General features: G+C 40.6%; 2 protein-coding genes across 25 annotated transcripts in view; one reads left to right on the forward strand and one right to left on the reverse strand.

The window, feature by feature from the left end:
* PARG (poly(ADP-ribose) glycohydrolase) overlaps positions 1-18,027 on the reverse strand; it is a 129,717-nt gene extending 111,690 nt beyond the window's left edge. For 2 of the 16 annotated variants that reach the window (XR_010159730.1, XM_063817536.1), the window contains exons 1-4: positions 17,452-17,970; positions 11,025-11,091; positions 9,125-10,111; positions 8,046-8,229 (exon numbers count right to left, since the gene is read on the reverse strand). Coding sequence is in view for 11 of the 16 variants with exons in the window: in XM_063817536.1 (XP_063673606.1) it covers positions 8,046-8,229; positions 9,125-10,111; positions 11,025-11,091; positions 17,452-17,668 (1,455 nt within the window). In the remaining 5 variants the exon portion in view is untranslated. 16 annotated transcript variants of the gene reach the window in all.
* Positions 17,974-24,577, forward strand: part of TIMM23B (translocase of inner mitochondrial membrane 23 homolog B) — a 45,137-nt gene continuing 38,533 nt past the window's right edge. For 8 of the 9 annotated variants that reach the window (XR_010146882.1, XR_010146883.1, XR_010146884.1 and 5 more), the window contains exons 1-2: positions 17,974-18,243; positions 20,975-21,033. Coding sequence is in view for 3 of the 9 variants with exons in the window: in XM_024353542.3 (XP_024209310.1) it covers positions 18,138-18,243; positions 20,975-21,033 (165 nt within the window). In the remaining 6 variants the exon portion in view is untranslated. The remainder of the gene's footprint in view (positions 18,244-20,974; positions 21,034-24,577) is intronic. The other variant, XM_063781777.1, reaches the window with a different exon arrangement.

Raw genomic sequence — 24,577 nt, forward strand, 5'->3', positions numbered from 1 at the left:
CAAAGGTCAAACTGTGTACTTGATCTCTCAAGTCGCCCGCTTGGCCCTCTTCCAAGTGTACTTTACTTCCTTTCATTCCTGCTCTAAAGCTTTTTAATGAACTTTCACTCCTGCTCTAAAACTTGCCTTGGTCTCTCATTCTGCCTTATGCCTCTCAATCAAATCCTTTCTTCTAAGGAGGAGTATTAACATTGCTGCAGACCCATATAGATTTGCCACTGGTAAGAGAAAGAGATTATGGTTTAAAGTTTAACATTATGCCTATTCTGGATATTTCATATAAAAGAAATCATATAATATGTGGTCTTTTGTGTCTGGCCTTTTTCACTTAGCATAATGTTTTCAAGATTAATCCATGTGGTAGTATGTATGAATACTTCACTGCAGAGCATAATCACATAAATATATAATTTCACTTGTAATATGTTATGAATACGAGGAACACTGTGTTATGAGACCAGCTCAGATTTAGTTTATCTGGTAAACTTAGGTAAGGCTTCCTTGAGGAAGTGGCAACTGAGCTTAACTCTAAAGGCTAAAAAATTAACAAGGAAAAGGGTGAAACAAAAATAAAATTCTAAGCCCCCCGACCAACTGAATGGGCCCCTCCCTCAGCCAAGGGCATTCTAAAGCAAACCCCATACACTAGTTCAGGCCATGATGGGAACGGGTGGTTGGACATGCTTCATTATACCTTCCTCCCTTTGAAATTTAGATGTGACTGACCAGCATTAACATTAAAACAGGTACTTTAAGACTGACAAGGCAGACTCTTTATAGCAATTAAGATACCAACATGACAGATACCACGCTCTGAAAGAAATGGAAGTATTTTACCCCAAAATGTATTTATTTGAAATATTTTGAAATGGCCCTGCTAAACTGTCTCTTGTGGGTAAAATCTACATTCTGTAGAGCACGGGTCCCCAACCCCCCGGAATGCAGACAGGCATGGACTAGGGGTCTATGGCCTGTTAGGAACCAGGCCACATAGCAGGAGGTGAGCAAGGCTGAGCTCTGCCTTCTGTCAGGTCAGTGGCAACATCAGATTCTCATAAGACGAAGAACCCTATTATGAACTGTGCATGTGAGGGATCTAAGTTGCACACTCCTTATGAGAATCTGAGGTGGAACAGTTTCATTCTGAAATCATCCCCCAACCCATGGAAAAATGGTCTTCCATAAAACTGGTCCCCGGTGCCAAAAAGTTGGGGACTGCTGCTGTAGAGAATCCCCTTCCCTTTCCAGGTCTTCCCTGATCCAGTCCAGGAGAGAAGTAATGAAGCATCTGGTAAGAGCTCTGAAGCCTGTTACCTACAAGCATCAACTGCATGATAAAACCTTGGTCTTTAGAAACCCTTCTTAACCCAGACATTCCTTTCTATTGATTCCAGGTCTTTAGATAATAACCCTTTTAACCAATTGCCAAGCAGAGAATCTATGACCTGGAAGCCCCTTTCGAGTTGTCCTGCCTGCTGGACCAAATCAATATGCATCTTACATGTATTGATTGACGTCTTATACCTCTCTAATACATATAAAACCAACCTATAGCCTGACCACCTTGGGCACATGTACTCAGATCTCCTGGGGCAGTGTCACAGGCCATTGGTCACTCATATTTGGCTCAGAATAAATTTCTTTAAATATTTTACAGAATTTGACTCTATTCACCAACATTCCTTAAAAAAGGAAGAACTATGCAAAGAAGACTGTCAAACAGGCAGCTTCATAAAAACATCTGCTGAGACAGAGCAGGGAGCCCTCTTAGGGGCCTGCCAGGAGTGCCCTCAAGCAAGGAAATAAAAGAAAATCTCGAATCCCTTTGTTAGGAATAACGCTCAAAATCCTAAGGAAATTGAACACTCGAACAAAGGATTCTTAGCAAAGCAATTTTACTTCTGCACAGAGGAGTGCCTCCTTGGCCAGTCGCCATGAGAGCACACCTGAACAAAGGGGCACAAGAGCCTTTATTCCTGATGCAAGTCCTGCCCCTGTACCCTTTCCCCATTGGCTGGGGTCGGGTCGTACAATCTAAACTAATTCCGGTTAGCTAAACATTTGATTTTTTTAGATAAGGTGGGCATGTGAAAGAAAGCGGAGAGGAAAGGGGAAGGCATGTCTGTAATAAGCTAGAAAGTTAGTTCTCTTTCCAAATAAGGAAAGGAATGTGAGCTGGTATTGATAATGCTTGGTACTGTGACATGCCTGGGCATCTAACAAAGGCAAAAAGGAAAAAAGGAGAAAAAGGAAAAAAGGAAGGGGGGCACTATGAATTAAAGAATAAAAGACTGATCAGGTTATTTGAAGAGAAACCTCATCATATCTGAAACCTTCAAGGGAAATTCCAGGCACCTATCTAGCCTTGAGAAGTAAATGAGCCACCAGATAAGCAAGGAGGTAATAACAGCTTAAACCAATAGCCACTCATGGAAGTCAGAGCCACAAGATGTGTTGCTCCCTATAGAAAATAAAGATAACATCTTGACATAGGTCCCTGAGTTATTTTTCAGAAACTCAGACCCCCGCCAAATGGAAAGTGCCAACCACCATCATCACATAAGGGGAAACTGAAGACTGAACTCTGACTGACATTCTTCATTCTAAATTTCTTCCTGAGGGGCCTGGAGACAGTGGCACCCACATGCCAAACCTTAACATTCCTTTCCGCTGATCCCAAGTTTCTAGACAAAGCCTTGCTTCCTTAACCAATCGCAAATCAGAGAATCTCTGAATCCTGCAACCCCACTTCAAGATATCCTGCCTTTTGGGACCAAACCAATATATAACTCCCACGTATTGATGTATGATTTTGCCAATAACTTCTGCTTTCCTAGAATATATCTCTGCCTTTAAAAAATCTTGCTTGTAAGCCATTGGGGAGGTCAGGTTTTAAGCAATAGCTATCCTATTCTACTTGCTTGGTGCCCTGCAAACAAACACCCCTACTTCTCTTGCTACAGACGTCAGTGTCGGTGTTTGGCTTTACTGCACTGGGTGAGTGTACTCAGGTTCAGTTTAGTAACACTGCAACTTAAGAAAAATAAACCTGGGCCGGGGGTGGTGGCTCACGCCTGTAATCCCAGCACTTTGGGAGGTTGAGGAGGGTGGATCACAAGGTTAAGAGATCAAGACCATCCTGGCCAACATGGTGAAACCTCATCTCTACTAAAAATACAAAAATTAGTTAGGCATCGTGGCGCGCATCGGTAGTCCCAGCTACTTAGGAGGCTGAGGCAGGCGAATCGCTTGAACCTGGGAGGCAGAGGTTGCAGTGAGCTGAGATTGCGCCACTGCACTCCAGCCTGGCGACAGAGCAAGATTCTGTCTCAAAATAAATAAATAAAGAAAGAAAGAAAGAAAGAAAGAAAGAAAGAAAAATAAACCTGTGAGTCATCTATATAGGTGATCACTAAAACCACAAGGGTAGGTGAGACCAATCAGAGAGAGACAGAAGAAAAAAGGACCTATGAAAAAGGCTTGAGGAACTCCAACAACACTTACTTGTCACATACAGAAGAACAGCCTAAAAGGAAAATAAGAATTGGCTAAGGAGGAAGAAAGAAATTTAGGATTATATTGTGTCACGGAGCCAAAGGATGAGTATATTCCAAGGAGAAAAGAAATGTCTATGGAGTCAAATGTGGCCAGGCACAGTTGCTCACGCCTGCAATCTCAACACTTTGGGAGGTTGAGGCTGGAGGATCACTTGAGGCCTGGAGTTCAAAATCAGCCTGGGCCAACATAGCTACAAATTTAGAAAATTAGCCACGTGTAGTGGCACATGCCTGTAACCCCAGCTACTCAGGAGGCTGAGGTGGGAGGATTGCTTGAACCTAAGAGTTGGAGGCTGCAGTGAGCCAAGATCACACACCACTGCTACTGCAATCCAGCCTGGGTGACGGAGTGAGATCCTGTCTCTTTAAAAAAAAAAAAAAAAAAAAGAAGGCCAGGAACAGTGGCTCCCACCTGTAATCCCAGCACATTGGGAGGCCCAGGCGGGTGATCACCTGAGGTCAGGAGTTTAAGAGTAGCCTAGCCAACATGGCGAAACCCCGTCTCTATTAAAAATACAAACATCAGCCGAGGTTGGTGGTATGCACCTGTAGTCCCAGCTACTTGGGAGGGTGAGGTAGGAGGATCGCTTGAACCTGGGAGGCAGAGGTTGCAGTGAGCCGAGATCACACCACTGCACTCCAGTCTGGGTGACAGAGCAAGACTCCATCTCAAAAAAAAAAAAAAAAAAAAGTCAGATGTGACAGAATCAGCAGTTATGCTGAAAGTATTTTCACCCTCATAAGAACGTCCCAAAGGTGATTTTATAAGGATGTTCCATATCATCTGATAAAACAGCATAGGTACCAGTTGAGCTTCACAAAAGGGGAACATACATGTAATATGCTTTGTGTGTGGCTCTGTGTTTGCATGCACGCACGTATGCATGTGTTTGTTGGAAATCGACCACTAAGTGCAATTTCAGATTGCCTTACATTTCTAAAGCTAAATGTTGGTTTTATTTTTAAGAAACAGGGTCTTACTCTGTCATCCAGGCTAAACTGCAGGGCTCAAGTAATCCTTCTGCCTTAGCCTCATGAGTAGCTAGGACTACAGGCATGTGCCACCATGCCTGGCTAATTTTTTAACTTTTTGTACAGATGGGCTCTCCCTATGTTGCCCAGGCTAGTCTTGAACTCCTGTCCTCAAGCAATCCTCCTGCCTTGGCGTCCTAAAGTGCTGGGATTACAGGTGTGAGCTATCATGCCCAACTTTCATTTTACTATTTCAAAATCTGTAACTATTAACATCTGGAATCTTAATAATGTAACTAAATACTGCTATTAAGTAACTGTTAATTACATTTATATCTTATTATCATATTCAGGAATAAGAATCTAGAAGAAAATACAACAAATTGTTAAACTCTGGGAATAAGACTGACAGATGGGTTTTCTGAGTTACATGCTTTCATATAATAGTTGTGTATTTTTTACAATAGTCTTGCATTGCTGTTGTAATAAAATAGAAGATTTTAAAAACTCAAGGGTCCTGGGTATCTAAGAAAGAAACATTAACTATAGAGATTATTTGATGGTAGAGATGGTAGATATTAGAGAGATATAATGACGGTGCAGGATGGTTTGGGTTTTCTTTGTGGGAGGGTAGGAGAGAGGAGGAAGAGAAAAAGCTAAAATATCACTTAACACCCTCTGTCCATCTTTTCTCCAGTTCCTCACCATTAACATCATCTCAGTAATCCAGACTAAGAACCTTAATTTTACATACATTATCAACAACTCCTTTTTATTTGTCACCCATATTTAGGAATTCACCATATTCTATCAATTTTACCTCATAATAATGCAACCTTCTATTTTCTTTTTTATCCCCATGATTATTATCTCAGTGATTTTCAAGCTTTTTAAAATAGCAGAATCCCTTTTTTCCCTAAGAAATTTGACATAAAGTCATTTAAAGTCACACCAAAGCTATTTTTAGAAATACAGTTTTTGGCCGGGCGCGGTGGCTCACACCTGTAATCCCAGCACTTTGGAAGGACGAGGTGGGCAGATCACCTGAGGTCGGAAGTTTGAGATCAGCCTGACCAACATGGAGAAACCCCGTCTCTACTAAAATACAAAATTAGCCAGGCGTGGTGGCGCATGCCTGTAATCCCAGCTACTCGGGAGGCTGAGGCAGGAGAATTGCTTGAACCCGGGAGGTGGAGGTTGCCATGAGCTGAGATCGTGCTATTGCACTCCAGCCTGGGCAGCAAGAGCAAAAAACTCCATCAAAAAAAAAAAAAAATAGTTTTTATAGTAACTTTTACTTACTCTAATATCAATAAGTGATGATGAGACCGTTTTAAATACAAAATTTGAAAGTAGGAGTTAGGGATGAGAGTTAAAGCTTACATCAATCTACCATTTAGTTTACATTTATCTCTCTTACACATTATTAAGAAAATCCTGATTCATCCATCTATACAGTTGCAAATGGTAACATTTTACACTTTATTTTGATATTAAGCTAACTCTTCAGATAAATGGTAGCAAGGGAACCTTGGCTCTATGGTCTGCACAAAAATGGGTTATCTTGGCAAAAACAGCTGGTTCAAATGTGGAATTAAGCATCTTCAAATTTGATTGTGCAGTTCTTTTTTAACAAGTTTTTCACTGTTAAAAATATAATTTAGAAATGAAATTTGCATCAAACTTCAAAAGAACCCCGGAAGCACCTCTATGTGGCACAATTCGGTACATACTGTTACCTTACTTAACTCTTATCTGGGCTCTTACATTACCTCTCCCGTCTCCCAGTGTATCCTCACTTCTGTTTTCCTTACATGCAGCTGTCTGATTAATCTTGCTACAGCACAGATACTGTCTGCACAGACATGACTTAAGTCTGGTTCCTGGCACTTGAAGCCCCCTGTGATATGAACCCAATCCAATTTTCAAGTCTCTTCCTCATTCCCCACCCAAATTCCACACTCCAGCAAAGGCACTGTTTTCCATTTCTAAAACAGATAGTTTTCAACCACACAGCCTTTTCTTATAAATCTTATATATCTGTCTGGAAGTCTCCTATCTTACTAACTGCACCTCAGAAATTTATGCTTATCTTTTAGAGCTCAGCTCAAACCCCATAACTCTGCTCAATGTTACTCTCACCTCTAAATATGCTAAAGAATTCTGAATTTCAAAATAGTTAATCACATCTACACTAAATTGTATGTTAAAAGGGATCATGTCAATTTTTTTTAGTACTGCGTGTGAAATCTATATAAAACCTGACTAATAAATGAGATGAATGTTTAAAACTACCCAGCAAGTGATGGAAATCTAAAACTGGATTATGGTGATGGTCACATAGCTCAATAAATGGACTCAATATCACCAAATCGAGCACTTAAAATGGGTGAATTTTTATATACCTCAATGAAGTTGTTTTTTAAAAGCAAGAACACACAAAAAGTACAAAAGAGGTTACTAAGAACTAGGGGAAGCAGGGAAGGAGGTTTATTTAATATGTACAGTTTCTGTTAGTATAGTGTTATGATATTCACACTGGTTTTTGTCCAGGTTCTTGGCTTGTAACTCCCATAGCCCTCGTTATAGTCTTTTGTGATAATGTTATAATGTTAGTCTTTTGTTATGTTTTGTTACAATGTTGTTATAATGTTACAATATAATGTTAAAACAAACATGGTAACAGCCCTTTCCCAAAAGAAACCCCCTTCTTGCCTGGGGACTAGACTGCCACCGTAGGACTAACAAAATAGCCACAAGATTAGAAATTATGGTTTAGGAGTCATGCAGCTGGAGGCTAAAAGATTCTGACCCTCCCTAAACTGCTAAGATCAGTGCTTGGGATATTTTGCAGACCCTGCACTTGATGGATCAGCTGGCACCACCCAGATGGATAAACTGGCTCATCTGATCTTGTCCCCACCCAGGAACTGACTCAGCACAAGAGGACAGCTTCAGCTTCCCATTATTTCTTCTTCTGACCCAACCAATCAGCACTCTCGACTCACTGGCCTTCCCCAACCCACCAAATTATCCTTAAAAACTCTGACCCCCGAATGCTCGAGGAGACTGATTTGAGTAATAAGAAAACTCTGGTCTCCAGCAAAAAAAAAAAAAAAAAAAAAAAAAAAAAAAAAAAAAAAAGGCACAGCTGGATAATGATTTAAGGACACTAAACCATACGTAATTTTGAAATTTAGGGACGAATGCAGGATTCTGCAGTCAGTACACAATACTATCAACTGAGTAAAAAGAAAAAAAAAAGAATCCAATGAGGTTTCTTAAAAATACTGGAAAAAAAAAATTATCTTCACCATCAGCTGATAATGATTGCTAATTTGTTAAGTTCTATACTAAGTTATCATTATATTGCTCCATTCTGTAGAATTCTCAGTATTTTATATATGCAGAAAACAGAAGAACTTTCTAAGCCTTGGTCTGTTTCTCACTTAATAAATATCACAATAAATAAGGACTTCCAGTCTTCTCTCATCATAGATAAGAGGTGCTACCTACCCGAATAGTTACTGTGTGATTGGCAGATGGTCTCAAGAGAGGCAGCCGGATCCCACACCGAGGCATTCTTCTCATCTCCTCAATGGGAGTTCCAAGCCACTTCTTATCTGGAGAAAGGTGAGGCGGAACGTATTTAGGGATCTTCCTTTCTGTTCTTTGATGTTTGGTTTCCCATTGTTCTTTTCTAAGGTCAAGACAAATGTATTTAGTCATAAATTATTTACTGTTTTAATTCCCTTAGATACACAAGCACAAAACTTACCCAGACGTTATTGTTTAAAGTATGCCATACTTGGTCACTCACTTCGTTATGTTTTATATTTACAATCAAAAGAAAAACCTATAAAGCTTATAAAACTCAAGAGCTTATTTTCAACAGTCTGTGGAAGAAAGTTCCAAACACATGTAAATCACCTTCTCAAAACAGAAATGAGTCATGGTTCACAGTATCATCTACACAGTAATTTTCAATGAAGTGAACTCACTATTGCATGCTGATTGCACTATCTCAGGAAACTCAAATCACAGAAATCATGGATGGGATTTAAGATTCCATATGGGGTAACGGCAAAATATAAGCTTTGTAATATGACACACCTGGATTTAAATCCCAGAATTACCACTCAGAAGGTACATGATTCCAGTGAATTCTCTTACCCAAATCTCAGTTATCTCATTTAGTGAGTATAATACCATCTGTCTGCCTGTCACGGCATTAAACAAAGTGTAAAAAAAAAAAAAAAAAAGTGTAATATACAATGGTCTAGAAGAATGTCTGGCTGAAGAAACAGTAGCTACTATCAACCTAGTATTTTCATGTTCTAGTAATTCCCATAAATACCAAAAGGAAACTCATGAAACTAAAAATCTGATTTCTAATATTTATTTTATTTCTTGTTTTCTGTTTCTAGCCTTTTTAGAGTTTAAACTTTGGAGTCTAGGTTTAAATTTAGCATAAGTAGTTAACAAGAAACAAAACCACTTCTTTGCTTTACTAGAAATCACAGCTTCGTTAAACTCCCTTACAAAACTATAAAGCATATTATGCTATTGGAGAGATACTGCTGAGAGAAAATTACCTTCTGTCCTCTGCTTTGGGCAGTCTCATGAAATGATCTGTGATTTTAGAATCCTTTTTTCCATGTTGCTTAGAATTTCTGCATTCTACATTCAGGCTAGAAATATTTCCAGGTAGTTTAGCATTTAAATCATTCATTCCAGTGCGACTCTCTCCTCCTTCAAATTGGAAATGTAATCTAACTTCACCGCCCTTAGTAGAGTACCGTTTCCTAAATTCAATGTCAGCGTCTCTTGCTTGGAACCTTGAAGGTTTATTTGCTGTTTGGGAGGAACTACCATCTTCTTGTTCATCAAAACCTGGACTTGTCTCCTCATCTGCTTCTGAGTCTTGACAACTATTTTTAGAATTATCCACATCCATCGGTGACTCGGGTTCACTTTCCTTCTCAAATGGAGGAGAATTTCCTAGGCAACTTTCTTGTCTAGTCAATTTGTTGTCATTTTTTGGCCCAGTACCAACATCCTCAGAGCCAACATCTGACAATGGACTCTCTGGCACCACATCTATCTCATCTTGCTGACAACTTGCACAGTCTTCCCCAGGATGGCAAGACTTGCTGCACTTCTGGTGGCTTTTGGCTTCTCTGGCCTGTTCATCTTCTGTAGTCTGCTTTGCATTTGCAAGCTTTACAGTTGTGAGAAACTGTTGATTGTCTCTATTCTCTTCACTATCTGTGTCACTGTGATCATCATTTTGAGGTGACCGATCAATGTTAGCATTACTAAACTGCTCTGGTACCAGGGTTACTGTTTGAGGTTCACTTTCCAAAAGCTGCTCCGTGTGTTTCCCTTCATTTTGCCACTTACACATTGCTGCAGTCTGATGCTGGTTCAAATACTGTGTACTTTTTTCAGTGGGTGACTTATCAAGACTTAGCTGAGAAACATTTTCTAATTTTTCTACATTATGTTGGTAAAAGTTATCTTTTTGTACAGAACTCATCATGGATTCTATTCTTGTATTGTTGTTTTCTTTACTATCCAAACTACAAGAGAACAGAAAGAACTAAAAACAACTTATAATACAAAAAAGTCACTTATCCCATCATACCCCCAGTGTCACAGCAGTAATTAAACTCCCTGTGGTCAGCTGAGCACATAGCATGTCTTCTATGACTCCATGTCTTTGTATGTGATCCCTAATGCCCTCCCTGCAGCTGTGTGTCTGGCAAACACCCGCCTTTCCTTCAAGTCATAAATGTCACTCACCTCTCTGTGCAGTCTTCCTTTAGGGACCAAAGGTAAAGTTGAACATTTGTTTCTTCTACACACTAACCACCACTGTGCCTTGCTCATACCTTTACTATTGCATCTATCACACCAGGCAGTAATTATGTGTTTTTGTGTCTGTGGCCACTGCTACACTGTAAGTATCTTAAAGACACAGACTGGCCGGGCGCAGTGGCTCACACCTGTAATCCCAGCACTTTGGGAGGTCGAGGCAGGCAGATCACGAGGTCAGGAGATCAAGACCATCCTGGCTAACCCGGTGAAACCCCATCTCTACTAAAAATACAAAAAATTAGCCAGGCGTGGTGGTGGGCGCCTGTAGCCCCAGCTACTTGGGAGGCTGAGGCAGGAGAATGGCGTGAACCCAGGAGGCAGAGCTTGCAGTTAGCCGAGATCATGCCACTACACTCCAGCCTGGGCAACAGAGTGAGACTCCATCTCAAAAAAAAAAAAAAGACACGGACTATTCCTCTCTCATCTCGGTATCTCAAGTATACAGGACAGTCCCTGGCACACAGGACTCTCTAAAAAATTACTTACAAGTTGATTTTGAATTAACATAGATAAAGGAGAATAGAAAAGCATGAACAAAGAGAGAAAATATTAAAGCAACAAGATAAAACATCCATGTATTATTATTCATTTCTCTACATAGGAATGTTTCTATACCTTTCTGATTCCGCTGTCTTGATTCCTTTAGTGTCCATCCAACTGGTAATAGTCTTTTGTTTGAAAACTATAAAAAAAAATGTATATTCATACATTCCTTCAAATAGAAAACATATACAGCATATTGTACATGCAAGGAACTATGCTAGGTTCTACGGGTTAAACAAAAGATTAATAACTCAAGTATTTGCCCTCAAGTATATGGGTAAGACAGGAACATAAATGTTAATACATATGACACAGGGTAGAAAATGACTGGTGCCTAAAAGAGTTGGTATGGCCTAATGGATAAGAGCATAGGCTATGGAATCAGAACATCTGCATTCAAATCCTGATTCTCCCATTAGCTTCCTATGTTACTCTGTGAGGGATCATTTCTCTGTATCTCAGATCCCTCATTTGTAAACATGCAAAATAACTATCTCTCATGAGATAAGGCTTAATTAAGTAAAAATAGTTCATGTAAAGCGTTTAGGGCATTATCTGGTTTACGCTTAGTAAATGTTGATTCTTAATTATCATGATTATTAAAAGAGGTCCTGATAAAGGAATTAAGGTTATTTCTGAGGAAGACACTACTTCAGTGAACAGGAGAACATGGGCATAATCGGTAAGATTTCTTCGGAAAAGGTAAGGCTTGACTTATGCCTTGAAAAGTAAACATGCAGTCACATAAAGAGAAAATTATAAGCAAAGGCACCAATATCAGGGAAATATAAAGAACTTAAAAAGAAAGCAGAAGAAAATATGGTTGAAAAGTCAGCCAGGATCATACCATACAATAGGATCTTGAATGACCCACAAAGAGAAGCACAAAAAACGTGTTGAAAGACATGATTCCTCTCATCTAGGAGGTTCACAGTCATGCATGACAGCCTGGAGGATAAATCTGAGGGGCAAGAGGGAAGAGCTTATTGCCAGAAACTAGGGAGGAAGCTACTAGTCCAGGTCAGTGGTTCCCAAACTATCTGGATCATCAGGAAGCCAGCCACACCCCAGTCCTTCTGAATCAGAATCTATATGTGAGTAGGATGAAGGCATGAGGGGAGCTGGAATCTATTTTTTTTTTTTCCAAAAGTGATTCTGATGATCCACTAGATTGAACAGTTACTGGCCAACAACATAAACTAGTCCTTGTGAGAGTAGTAAAAGTGAGGAGAGTCATTACAGACTTCACAATAATAGGGGAAGTTAAAAGTGACTTTAAGCTTTGAGCTTGAGAGACTTGAAAAATGATGACAGCCTTAAGTAGAAATATGGAATACAAGAGAATTGTGTTTAGGGAAGAAATACGATTAGGTCGATTCTGCCTATACTAAATTTGAGATGCCAAAGAAGTAACTAGATAGAAAACCATAACACTACTTCTGGCTTCCTAAGGTTTCCTTCCCAACACACCAGCAGACAGTAGCAAAAGTAGAATTGATAGCTCAGGAGAGGGAGACGCAATATAAATAAATACAAGCCACATTTTATATAATCATTAGAAATAAGTGTGCTGTCAAAATTTAATATACTGAATAGGGATTAAATGTACATCATATTTTAGTATCAGAAATAAAATCTTAAACATTCGCAAATGTTTAAGATTTGAGATACTCACTAAATTGCAATGTAAGAATCTTAGTATCCTAAGTCACAGGATCTTTCTTATTTACCTACCTCTCCTCAAACACCATATGGAGCAAAACAGATGCAGGCTCAAATATACAAAAATCAATGGTTTATTTTTCACTGAAATAATGGCATAATCGAAATACATTTCAGATGGGGAGAATTTTATACCAGAAAAATATTCAATTGCTATATAATCTTTACCTTCCACAAAATACTTATAATCCAGCTAGTAAAAATCTTTGATTAATGTTTCAAAAATAGTTTCTATCACAAAAAAGTAATCACGCATAGTGATTTCTTATTGTTAAACACCATTACTTCCACGATTTTATTTAGCTTTCTGCAGCAGATCAGGCTTCAGAGAAAAAATGAGCTTCAGTCAGAGGGAGTAAGAGGATAAACCATTTGATTCTGAAACTTTTTCTATAGTTGTGTATTCTCTATTTATTTTCTTTATATCAAATACAGCAAGTATAGTTTAGAAAATCCTCAAATTGGGCCGGGCGCAGTGGCTTACGCCTGTAATCCCAACACTTTGGGAGGCCGAGGCAGGCAGATCACAAGGTCAGGAGATTGAGACCATCCTGGCTAACACGGTGAAACCCCGTCTCTACTAAAGATACAAAAAATTAGCCAGACGTGGTGGCGGGCGCCTGTAGTCCCAGCTACTCGGGAGGCTGAGGCAGGAGAATGGCGTGAACCCGGGAGGTGGAGCTTGCAGTGAGCCGAGATCGCGCCACTGCACTCCAGCCTGGGCGACAGTGTGAGACTCTGTCTCAAAAAAAAAAAAAAATCCTCAAATTACAAACCAGTAATATGCCAAAACATTCATTTTTTGAGTTGGTTTAGAAGTTAAAACATCTTTTTTCCATAAATATAAGGATTAATGTTAAGATGCAATGACTAGGTTCCTATAACACACACGAAGCACGTACTCCCGTGATGAGTCTACAGAACCTAAAGACTGCACATATCATTTCATGAAAAACCAGGAGTGTTACAGTGATGGCAAAGAAGAAGAGAGCTCTCTCCTGTAGCCCTGACCCTGAGAATGTGTTCTCTCTCTAGTTTCAGGCTTCCTGAAGCCTGGGGAAGGGATGAAGGAGGAAAAGCAAGAGGTAAGGAACCAGTATCTTCTGCTAATAAAACATTGATCAGTCCTTCTTAGGGCCTCAGAGAAAGGACTGCTTACTGCTCTTTGCAATATCACTGCTTCTGGCTTCCTAAGGTTTCCTTCCCAGCACACCACAGGACTGTGTCAGAGCTTTATCCCTCTTACTCCTAAAGTAAGCATAAAATTATGCTTTCCAGGTTTCCTAGGAATTTTAACTAGAAATAGTCACAGCAAGGCAAAAAGAGTGGCAATAAGAAGTGATGAAAAGATACAAGATCTAGAGTCAGATAGTCTTGGATTGAGATCTTTGTTCAGTCACTTACTAGTACCACCTTGATCCAGTTGCTTCACTTCATTAAGCCTTTATTTCCTCACCCAGAAAATGAAGCTAACAACACCTACTTCTAAGGGTTATGTGGATCAATTACAAAGCAAAAATTAGAGAAAATATTGTGTTCAGCCTCACAAAGCACTCAATATGTTATCTCCCGACATTTCCACCCAGTCTTTTTTTTTTCCACTGAGATCAGTAATTCTCCAACTTTGACTTCACACCATTTACATTTACTCTCATCAGCAACATTATTCAGTACCCAGTATATTTTAATCAGCAAGTCATTCAATTAATAGCTATAGATACAGCCAAAAGGCACAAAATGCAATAAAATTCACCTGCATGTCAAAGGAACATTCCACTTTCACAAAAAGTCTATAGCAACACATCTGGATAAACCTGCGTCATCACAATGTGAATAACATGCTGAGTTCTGCCAATATGCAGGTTTGCAGATTTTTTTTTTCTTTTTTCAGAAGTGGGGTCTCGCTATGTTGCTCAGGCTGGACGGGAACTCCCGGGCTCAAGTGATCCTCTTGCGTTAGCCTCCCAAGTAGCTGGGACTACAGGTGCATGCCCAGCAAAATTAGCGATTTCAGTCAATACAAGAAATATGTCCAGGAAGATAAATAATATAAAATTTAAAGATACTGAATAAATATCCATTTCGCTACCCCGCCTACTTGTCCTAAGATAATTATATATAAAAATTTAAATACCAAGTTCCTAAAGGAATCCCAAAAATTCAAACAATGGGCTTTTGATACAAATATAGTCTTCGAACATTCTGTTAATTGGTGTCCTGTGCCAGGTATACAGAAAACATTTAAACATGCGAAATACAGCCCCAAGTATTCATTTGGTACCTCTTCTGCAGAAATCTTAATTAAGATCCAACCAGTGAGGACTGACTGCCCTCACCCCTATTTGCAACTAACTCCTCCTCCTTTACATGCAAATAAGGTTAATGAAACCACAAATTATCCAGTCACAGAAGCTGAAGTACACCTGAACGTATACCTGAAGTTCACCTTCAGTTCCCTCTCCCCTATACCAAGTTCTCTGAAATCTACATCCTAAATTTTAAATCCATCCCTTCCTCATACCCTTTAAACACATCGCTTACTAGACAACTGCTATTTGTTTCTTGCAACTAGTCTCCCTGTCTACAGCCTTGACTATCCAGTGTTCTACAAACTACAAATGACCAGTCATTTTTCAATGAAATAACACAGACAATATAAGAATGCATCACACATAGTAAGGTTAAGTATTATTTCATGAAACATTTATTTCAGTTATAAATATGGCTTATTTGCCAGGTTACATATATTTCTTACTCTGTGTACTGGATAAAATTTATGCTGTGGGTTGCAGTTAGAAAAGTCCAAAAGCCACTTTTCTAAAGTATTAACCAAATGGTATTCCCACGCTTAAAAGCTTTTTAGTGGTTTCTCCATTAACCACAGAATAAGGTTGAAATTCCTTAAAATGGAATTTGAGTTTCTTCATAAGCTCCTGTCTGCCACCCAGCCTCATCAGACACTCCTCTGTCATCTTATGCTCCAGTCTTACCAACTTTTGCATGTCTTATTCCCTCTGCGTGTATAATTCTTTCTCCTCTTGATTTATACAGCAAATCTTCCTCATCCTTCAAGGCCTAGTGCAAGTCTACTTGGTACTGCCCCTAAGTTTGAAGACATCTAAGTGTAGACTCTTCACCAGAGAACTGCCCGAGCTCTGCCCAGCCTCTTACACTGTTAACGAATGCAACCTTTTTGAAATGCTCTCCTTTGTCTGACACAACACGAGCCAGGCTTTCCTCCCACCTCTACAGCCGCTTCTCTTCAGTCTACTCTTAAACTTTGGTGTTCCTAAGGCTTCTGCCCTAGGTCACCTTTACTTTCTCTACATGTTTATGTTATCTATGCCCATAGCATCCATTATAATGTTTATGCCACGAACTCCCCAATCTACTTCTCCAGCACAGAAATATTTCTTCTCAAGTATCCCATTCTTTCATGAATCCATCCCCTTCCCTATTGCCAGCATCCAGGCCTAAGCTACAATTATTTCCAACCTAGATTAACTCCTTAACTGAGTCTTGATGCTCCACTTGAGTTCCTTTTCAATCCATTCTTTATTTTCCACACACCAGCCACACAGACTTTTCAACAAATAAATAAGTCTAATCAAGTCACTCCCCTACTAAAAACCCTTGAGTAGCTTATCAATGCCCTTAGAGTTCAAAATCCTTAGCAATGTCTACATATCCAATTTGATCTGACTTTTCTGTACCACCCTGCAGCCTCATCTCTCACACTCTCTTGCGTTCACTCTATATATCAATTGCACTCCTGTTTTTGTTTTGTTTTGTTTTGTTTTGTTTGAGGCGGAGTTTCGCTCTTGTTGCCCAGGCTGGAGTGCAATGGTGCCCTCTCGGCTCACTGCAACCTCCGCCTCCCGGATGCCAGCGATTCTCCTGCCTCACCTGCCTCAGCCTCCCGAGTAGCTGGGATTACAGTTGCCCGCCACCACGCTAGGCTAATTTTTTGTATTTTTAGCAGAGACGGGGTTTCACCATATTGGTAAGGCTGGTCTTGAGCTCCTGACCTCAGGTGATCCACCCGCCCCAGCCTCCCAAAGCGCAGGGATTACAGGCAAAACCACCGCGCCCAGCCTCGATTGCACTCCTGAAACACTTCTTACTTCCTCTTCATCTAACTCCTACTCATTCTACAGTCCTCAGAATAAGCATCTCATCTTCTGGAGGACTATTTTCGATTCCATAAATTCAGTTAGGTAAAACAATCTGTCCTTCATTTATCAGAACATCCGTTACCTTTTATTATATTAACTTTTGCTATCGTCTATCTCTCCAGATAGATTTTAAGGTATGAAGGCAGAGGCCAAGTTTCTCTCGTTCAACACTGTATACCAGGGACGGGTACAATGCCAGCTTAGACTAATAGCTCTGCATCCTGGGACCCAGAATCTGAACAAGTGAAGTTGTTTTCTTCCTATCTAGAGGCTGGAGCGCCCTACTGTTTTACATACACAATTAGATCTCCTTGACGACTAAGGCAATTTCTCAATCAAACCTGAAGAAGCAAACAGGTGGTGGAGTCTCCTGCCATTTTCCGCCCTGTGAGTGACTGCTCATCAGAGTTTCTCACATCAATCGCATTGGGAAAAATGCGGCCCCATTCACCCACTAGTGGCTTTGGTAGCTCAGCAAGTGGACCTCAGAGTGACGATGCACACAAGACCAGAAAGGAGTGACTGGAGCCCCTGGGTCCTCAGACTGAGACCAGAAGGTTCGGGCCGAGGCGAAGGACAAAGATTTTTATTTTCCCACGTACCAAGCGAGGTGGCGCTGCCTCTGTGCTGTCCCGCCCGCCCTGGGACGCAGGCTGGCGAGGACGGTGGGACCCTGAACTGCACGTGAGCGTCCTTGGGGTCGAGGACGCGCCTCTGCCTGCTGGGAAAGCTCCGGGCGTCCGAAGCAGCCGGCGAAGTTGTAGCGGCGCCCCAGCGGGGTCGCTTGGTGCAGGGTTCACAGCCGGGGCCCGCATTCATGCTGGGACCAGCAGCGCACTGTCCCCGGGCCGGCCCGGGCGGAGAGCCTCATTCACTAACCCTGAGAGAGATGGACTGCGCCTCCTTCTCAGCGCCTGCCTGCACCATTCCCTCTCTGCCGCTGCCTGCTTCTGCAATTGCTGATCCGCCGGCCTCCCAAGTCAGGCCGTAAACACTCGCCTGCCTTCCCTCTTCCACTGGCACCCCACCTGCCTCAATGCGCCGCTTTGATTCGGGATTCGTTCACTTTCCCACCACCGGAAAGCTGCCGTCAGGCGCTTCCGGCTACCGGGGCGCACACTGCCGCAAAGCGGAAGTGTGGCGCTTAACGGGAACCGGCGCCCGGAATGTCAGCGTGTGAAGTAGGCGCTGGCAACGCGGGGTTACCCGCTGTTATTGAGAAGTAACGGCCCAGCGGACCACCCAGGCTTGAGGCAGCGGCGGGAACCACTCGGTTTGCTGCGATACCATGGAAGGAGGCGGGGGAAGCGGCGACAAAACCACAGGGGTATTGGCCGGTTTTTTCGGAGCCGGCGGAGCAGGTTACTCGCACGCGGATTTGGCTGGCGTCCCGCGTAAGTATGGGGCCTAGCTTGCGATTATTTCTGACTGGTTCTTGCGTTTACACTAAAGTTGCGCGTCCCATGTTTTATGTTGTTGTTTTTTTTTTTCCTTGCTGGCGTTTACAAGCTTAAGTACCAGTGGTGGGGTTAGTGTATCTGCATGGCTGCTCTTTCAAGATAGAAAGGCCTAAAAAAGGGCCACGGATCTCCTGGGGAAGCTGTCCGTGATTGACCTGGACTCGCGAGATGATGCATGTTTTCTTAGGTTTATATCCAAGCCTCGTACGTTTTGTGTGTGGTGGGCCGTGTGATTGACCCTTAAGAGTAGAGCCCAGCTTTGGGAGTAAATGTATTCCAAATAGCAAGCCCGTAGTTAACTTTTTAGTACACAGCGACATATTCTGAGCCTCCAAGTAGCCGTCAGGGCAGAATATTCAGTAATATTGCATGTAAGTGAGAAATAAATATGACTTGGGACAGGCTAGGAAACCATCTTTAGGAGCTAGGAAGTAAGCTGAACTTTAAAGGTGATATATAGACATGAAGAAAGAAGCCAGGTAAGAATTATAGGAAAGGAAATAGGCAACATCAAGGTATACAGAGGCATAAATATCTTGCCTTTGCCTCTCTTCGGTCTTGTGAATATGTTTTCCAGAACTTTGGTACTTTGTAACTGTGGTTGTTCAACTAGATAAATAGAACTTGGACCTAAAGATAGGCAGTTGGTCGTGGATAAAGCCTTTACGAAAGTACTTTCTTTTTAGAGAATCCTTGTAATATTTCTCTAGGTATTTTATACTAAGGAACAACAACAACGAAATATGTTCAGACTGACTCTAGTGCAAAAAAATATAAAAGACCTTTCATTTCCCTGGTGTCACCTTTGTCAAAAAACTGAATCTACAACACATGGTGTTTTGTTTCGTTTTTTGTTTGTTTGTTTTTAGAGTCAGGACCTCGTTCTGTCACCCATGTTGGGGTGCGGTGGCATGATTATAGTTCACTGAAGCCTGGCACTCCTGAGCTCAAACAATCCTCCCCTCTAAGCCTCCTAAGTAGCTGGGACTCTAGGTACGTACCACCACACCTGGCTAATTAAAAAAAATTTTTTTTTTGACTTATTGTGGAGATGGGGTCTCCCTGTGTTGTCCAAGCTGGTCTCAAACTCTCGAACTCAGGCCATCCTCCTGTCTCGGCCTCCCAAAATGCTGGGATTCCTAGGCCTGAGCTACTACTTTACCTGTTTAGAACACAGTTTCATATTAATCTTAGTATCTCTGAGTTTCAGAGCACAAAGGGCATATACACTTCCTTAATGTGACAATATTGTTAAATTAATTTGATTAAGATTTGAAGGTAAATTGGGGGACCAGGGAATGAACACCATTTACTGAGCTTTTACAGTGTGCTAGCTACTTTTCTGGGGGCAGGACTATAGTGGTTTTTGTGGGTTTTTTTTTTTTTTTTTTTTTTGAAAAGAGGACTCTTGCGCTCACAGAGCTTACATAATACTGAGGTAAACCAACAAACATAAATTAAAACATTGCCTTTAGTGATAAGTGCTGTAAAGGGAATAAAGCAGAGTCATGAGATTGTGATGGAAGCAGGATGCCATTTTAGAGCGGGTTAGGGAAAACATCTCAAGGGAGTTGACATTTGAGCTGTGACCCAAATACAGTACAAATGCTTGGGAGGCAAGTATCCAGGAAAATAGCTAGTGCAAATGTCCTGAAACAAAACAAATTTGGCATGTTTAAGGAACAGCTCTTAGGCCAGTCTGTCTTCGTAGTTACAAGGGAGTTGGATCAATTGAAGCTTGTGAAATCAGAGAGGTAGGGAATGACAGCTAATGTAGGATTTTGTAAGTTATGGTAAGGAGTTTCGATTTTCTTAAGAAAAATCACTGTAGTTGCTATATAGACAGTGAATTGAAGGGGTAAGAGAAAGCAAGGAGTTAGGAAATTGTTGCTGTGAGGTATGATGGTTGGACTAGGATGGTAGCAATAGAGAAGAGAAGTAACACAATTCAAAATAGGTATTAAAAATAGAACAAGGGACTCGTAATTGACGAAAAGATAGAGGCATGGGTGATGCATAGGTTTGTAAATAACTGCTGAGATACAGAAGGATCCAAAGATGATAGGTTTTACTGTTTTCAATGTTAGTGAATTCAGGTCTGGCCCTCTCAAAGTTTGTGTTTTCTTTTGCACAGACCCACATACCTGTGGTAATGACCCAAGGATTCTCAACCTTGCCACAGTAAATCAATCGTTAATAGTAATATGTGAAGGAACTGCCTTGAAATAGTTAGATACAACATGTACACAGTCAGAAAACCCAACCCAACCACTGTTTTTCCCATGGAATTGATTAGTCTTTTCTCAGTCTTATTTTGTAATTTATATAGTCACCAAGCATTCTTGTAGTAAAGTGAAAGAAATTAGCTTTGTAAATGGCCTGGACTACACTTCCTGTAAGTTCAAAAATCAGATCTATGACACTGCGATTATCTTATTGGTATAAAAGCCTGAGCCACCAGTGGAAGACCTGGTTTGGGATTGAGGGTCTCAGGATGAGTCAGCCCCCAAACTGACAGATAGGGAGGATAAAATGGGAAAAAATTTCCCGCCTTCAGTGAGCCTATAAAAATTGCAAACACATGTAACAGTCAGGAACTGGATTAACTCTAACTGAATTAACTTAAAGAATTTTGTTGCAATGTGACATTTTGTTTTCTCTCTAGTAACTGGTATGAACCCTCTGTCTCTTTATTTAAATGTGGATCCACGATACCTCGTGCAGGTAAGATTAAGATTTTACTAGTTTGGTGCATTATTTTACCATTTTTAAAAAAACGCCAAGTGCTATGCTGACTTGAACTATGACATACACTTCTGGAGGCAGTAAGTCTCTGGTCTCCATTCACCCTTTTTTCCTCACAAACACCAGGAGCTTGGCCTGCATCTCTCTCAAACCAGTTAACTCCCTTCAAAAGCTTATTTTTTAAAACCAGAGCAGAATTAATTTTTGAAAGCACCCCAATAAAAGTATTGGGATGCCTAGTTACAAAGTGTGTGGTTTTTTTTTGTTGTTTGTTTGTTTGTTTTTGAGCCAGAGTTTTGCTTTTGTCCTCCAGGCTGGAGTGCAGTAGCGCGATCTCTGCTCACTGCAACCTCAGCCTCCCAAATTCAGGCCATCGTCCTGCCTCAGCCTCCTGAGTAGCTGGGACTACAGGCGCCCACCACCACGCCTGGCTAATTTTTGTGTTCTCAATAGAGACCGGGTTTCACCATGTTGGCCAGGCTCCCAAAGTGCTGGGATTACAGGCAAAGTGTGTTTTAAAGCTCAGTTTACAATATCAGGGTTTTTTTGACTAAGCATCAAAAGTTTCAAAGAGTATCTTTTTGAATCCAAGATATATTAGCAAATATATCTTGGGTATATTAGAAAAGCAAGGTTGATTTAACATCTGAAAATTAATGTATTGTGCCATATCAATTTATAATAAAGCAATCAAGGAAAGAATATAGTACAAAGACCACATGCTTATCTCAATAGATTCACAAAAATCATTTGACAACATCCAACACCCCCTTTAAGGATTATAAAAACAAACTAGGCTGGGCGCAGTGATTCACACCTGTAATCCCAGCACTCTGGGAAGCTGAGGTGGGCAGATCACTTGAGGCCAGGAGTTTGAGGCCAGGAGTTTGAGACCAGCCTGGCCAACATAGCGAAACGCTGTTTCTACTAAAAATACAAAAATTAGCCAGGCGTGGTGGTGCCTACCTGTAATCCCGGCTGCTTGAGAGGCTGAGGCACGAGAATCGCTTGAACCCTGGAGACAAAGGTTGCAGTGAGCTGAGAACACCCCACTACACTCCAGCCTGGGCAACAGAGTAAGACCCTATCTCTAAATAAATAAAACTAGACATAAAAGGGACTTCAGCCTGTTAAATGCCATCTACAGAATATCCAAAGCTAACATAATTTAATGGTGAAAGACTGAATGCCTTCTCCCTAAGATCAGGAACAAAATAAGTATATTTACTCTCATTTATATTCAGCATTGTCTGGCCAGGGCAATTAGTGAAGTACATTAAATGGCATTCAAGTTGAAAAAGAAGTTAAACTATCTGTTTACAAATGACATGATCTTATCTATAGAAAATCACAAGGGAAATCACAAAAATCTGTTAAAACTAATGATCGAGTTCAGCAAGTTGCAGAATACAAGTTCAATATACATAAATCAAATATATTTCTAGACAGTTGCAATGAACACTACAAAAATGAAATTACAAAAAACAGTTCATTACCAATAACATCAAAAAGCAAATACTTAGAAATAAATGGACCAGGTGCAAAACATATTCTGAAAACTATAAAACATTATTGAAATTAAGTGGAAAGACACATGCTATGATCCTGAAAATTTTAATATTAAAATGGCAGTGCTCACCAAATTAACCAACAGATTTAGTGCAGTGCCTGTCAAAATCCCAGCTGGCTTTTTTGCAGAAATTGACAAGCTTTTATCCTAAAATTCATATGGAAATTCAGGGGACATAGAATGGCCAATGACCTTGAGAAAATAGATTGGAGGACTTGAACTTGCCAATTTCAAAACTTTCTACAGAGCCACATCATGATAGTAACATAAGAATAAATCCATAGTTAATGAAATACAGAGTCCAGAAGAAAGACCTTATATAATATACGCAGTCACTTGCTTTTCAACAAGGATGCCAAAATAGTTAAGTCAGGGGAGACGTTAGGACAACTGGAATCCATATGCATAAGAATGAAGTTGAACCCTAACCCTGCACCATATGCAAAATGTTACCACCAAATGGATTAAAGACTTAAATGTAAACTGAAGCAGTCAAACTCTTAGAAGAAATCATGGGCACAAGTAGTTGTGACTTTGGATTAGACAGTGATTTCTTGGATGTGACACCAAAAGCACAAGTGGTAAAAAGAAAGTTGATAAATTGTATTTAATCAGAATTTTAAAATTTTGTGGTTTAGACAATACCAACAAGAATGGAGGCCAGGTGCAGTGGCTCACACCTGTAATCCCAGCACTTTGGGAGGCTGAGGCGGGTGGATCACCTGAGGTCAGGAGTTCGAGACCAGCCTGGCCAACATGGTGAAACCCCATCTCTACTAAAAAATACAAAAATTAGCCAGGCGTGGTGCTGGGCGCCTGTAATCCCAGCTACTTGGGAGGCTGAGGCAGGAGAATCACTTGAACCTGGGAGGCAGAGGTTGTGGTGAGCCGAGATCGCACCACCCGCACTTCAGCCTGGGCAACAGAGTAAGACTCGGTCTCAAAAAAAAATAAAAAAATAAATAAAGAATGGAAAAAGTCCTGGCGCAGTGGCTCGTGCCTATAATCCCAACACTTTTAAGAGGCTGAGGCGGGAAGATCACTTGAGCCCAGGAGTTTGAGACCTGCCTGGCCAACATAAGAAGATCCCATCTCTGCAAAAAAATACAAAAATTAGTGGGGTGTGGTGGTATGCACCTGTAGTCCCAGCTACTAGGGAGGCTGAGGTGGGAGGATCACTTGAGTCCAGCAGGTCAAGTCTCAGTAAGCATAATCAAACCACTTAACTCCAGCCTGGGTGACAGAGAGAGACTTTGTCTCAAAAGGAAAAAAATAGGGAAAAGACAATCCACAGACTGAGAGAAAATATTTGCATATTATGTATCTGATAAGGAATTTATATCTAGAATATTTAATTTTTTAACTCTTGAAACATTAATAAAAAATAATTACAAAATGGGCAAAGGATTTGAGTAGACATTTCTCTATGAAGATATACAGATGTCTAATAATGACATGAAAGCTGGTCAGTAACATTAATTAGAGAAATAAAACCACAATGAGATGCCTCTTTACACCCACGGGGATCACTATAATCAAAAAGAAAATAACAAGTATTGTTGAGGATGTAGAGAAATTGGACCTCTGTACATTGCTGGTGGGAATGTAAAATGATACAGCTGCTTTTAGAAACAGTCTGGCAGTTTCTCAAAGTGTTAAAAATAGAGTTACCTTATGACTGGCAATTTCACTTGCGTATACTCCATACTCAAGAGAATTGAAAACCTCTGTGCACATAAGTTGTAAATGAATGTTGCTAGTAGCATTATTCATAATAACCAAAAAATGGAAACCAAATGTTTATCCACTGATGAATGGATAAAAAAGTGTGGCATATCCATACAAATGGAATATTATTTGGTAATAAAAAAAGAACTATTAAATTATGCTACAATATAAATGAACCTTTAAAACTTCCTAAATGAAAGAAACCAGTCACAAGAGACCACATAT

This window comes from Pan troglodytes, chromosome 8, assembly GCF_028858775.2.
Source record: "Pan troglodytes isolate AG18354 chromosome 8, NHGRI_mPanTro3-v2.0_pri, whole genome shotgun sequence".
NCBI classification, from domain to species: domain Eukaryota; kingdom Metazoa; phylum Chordata; class Mammalia; order Primates; family Hominidae; genus Pan; species Pan troglodytes.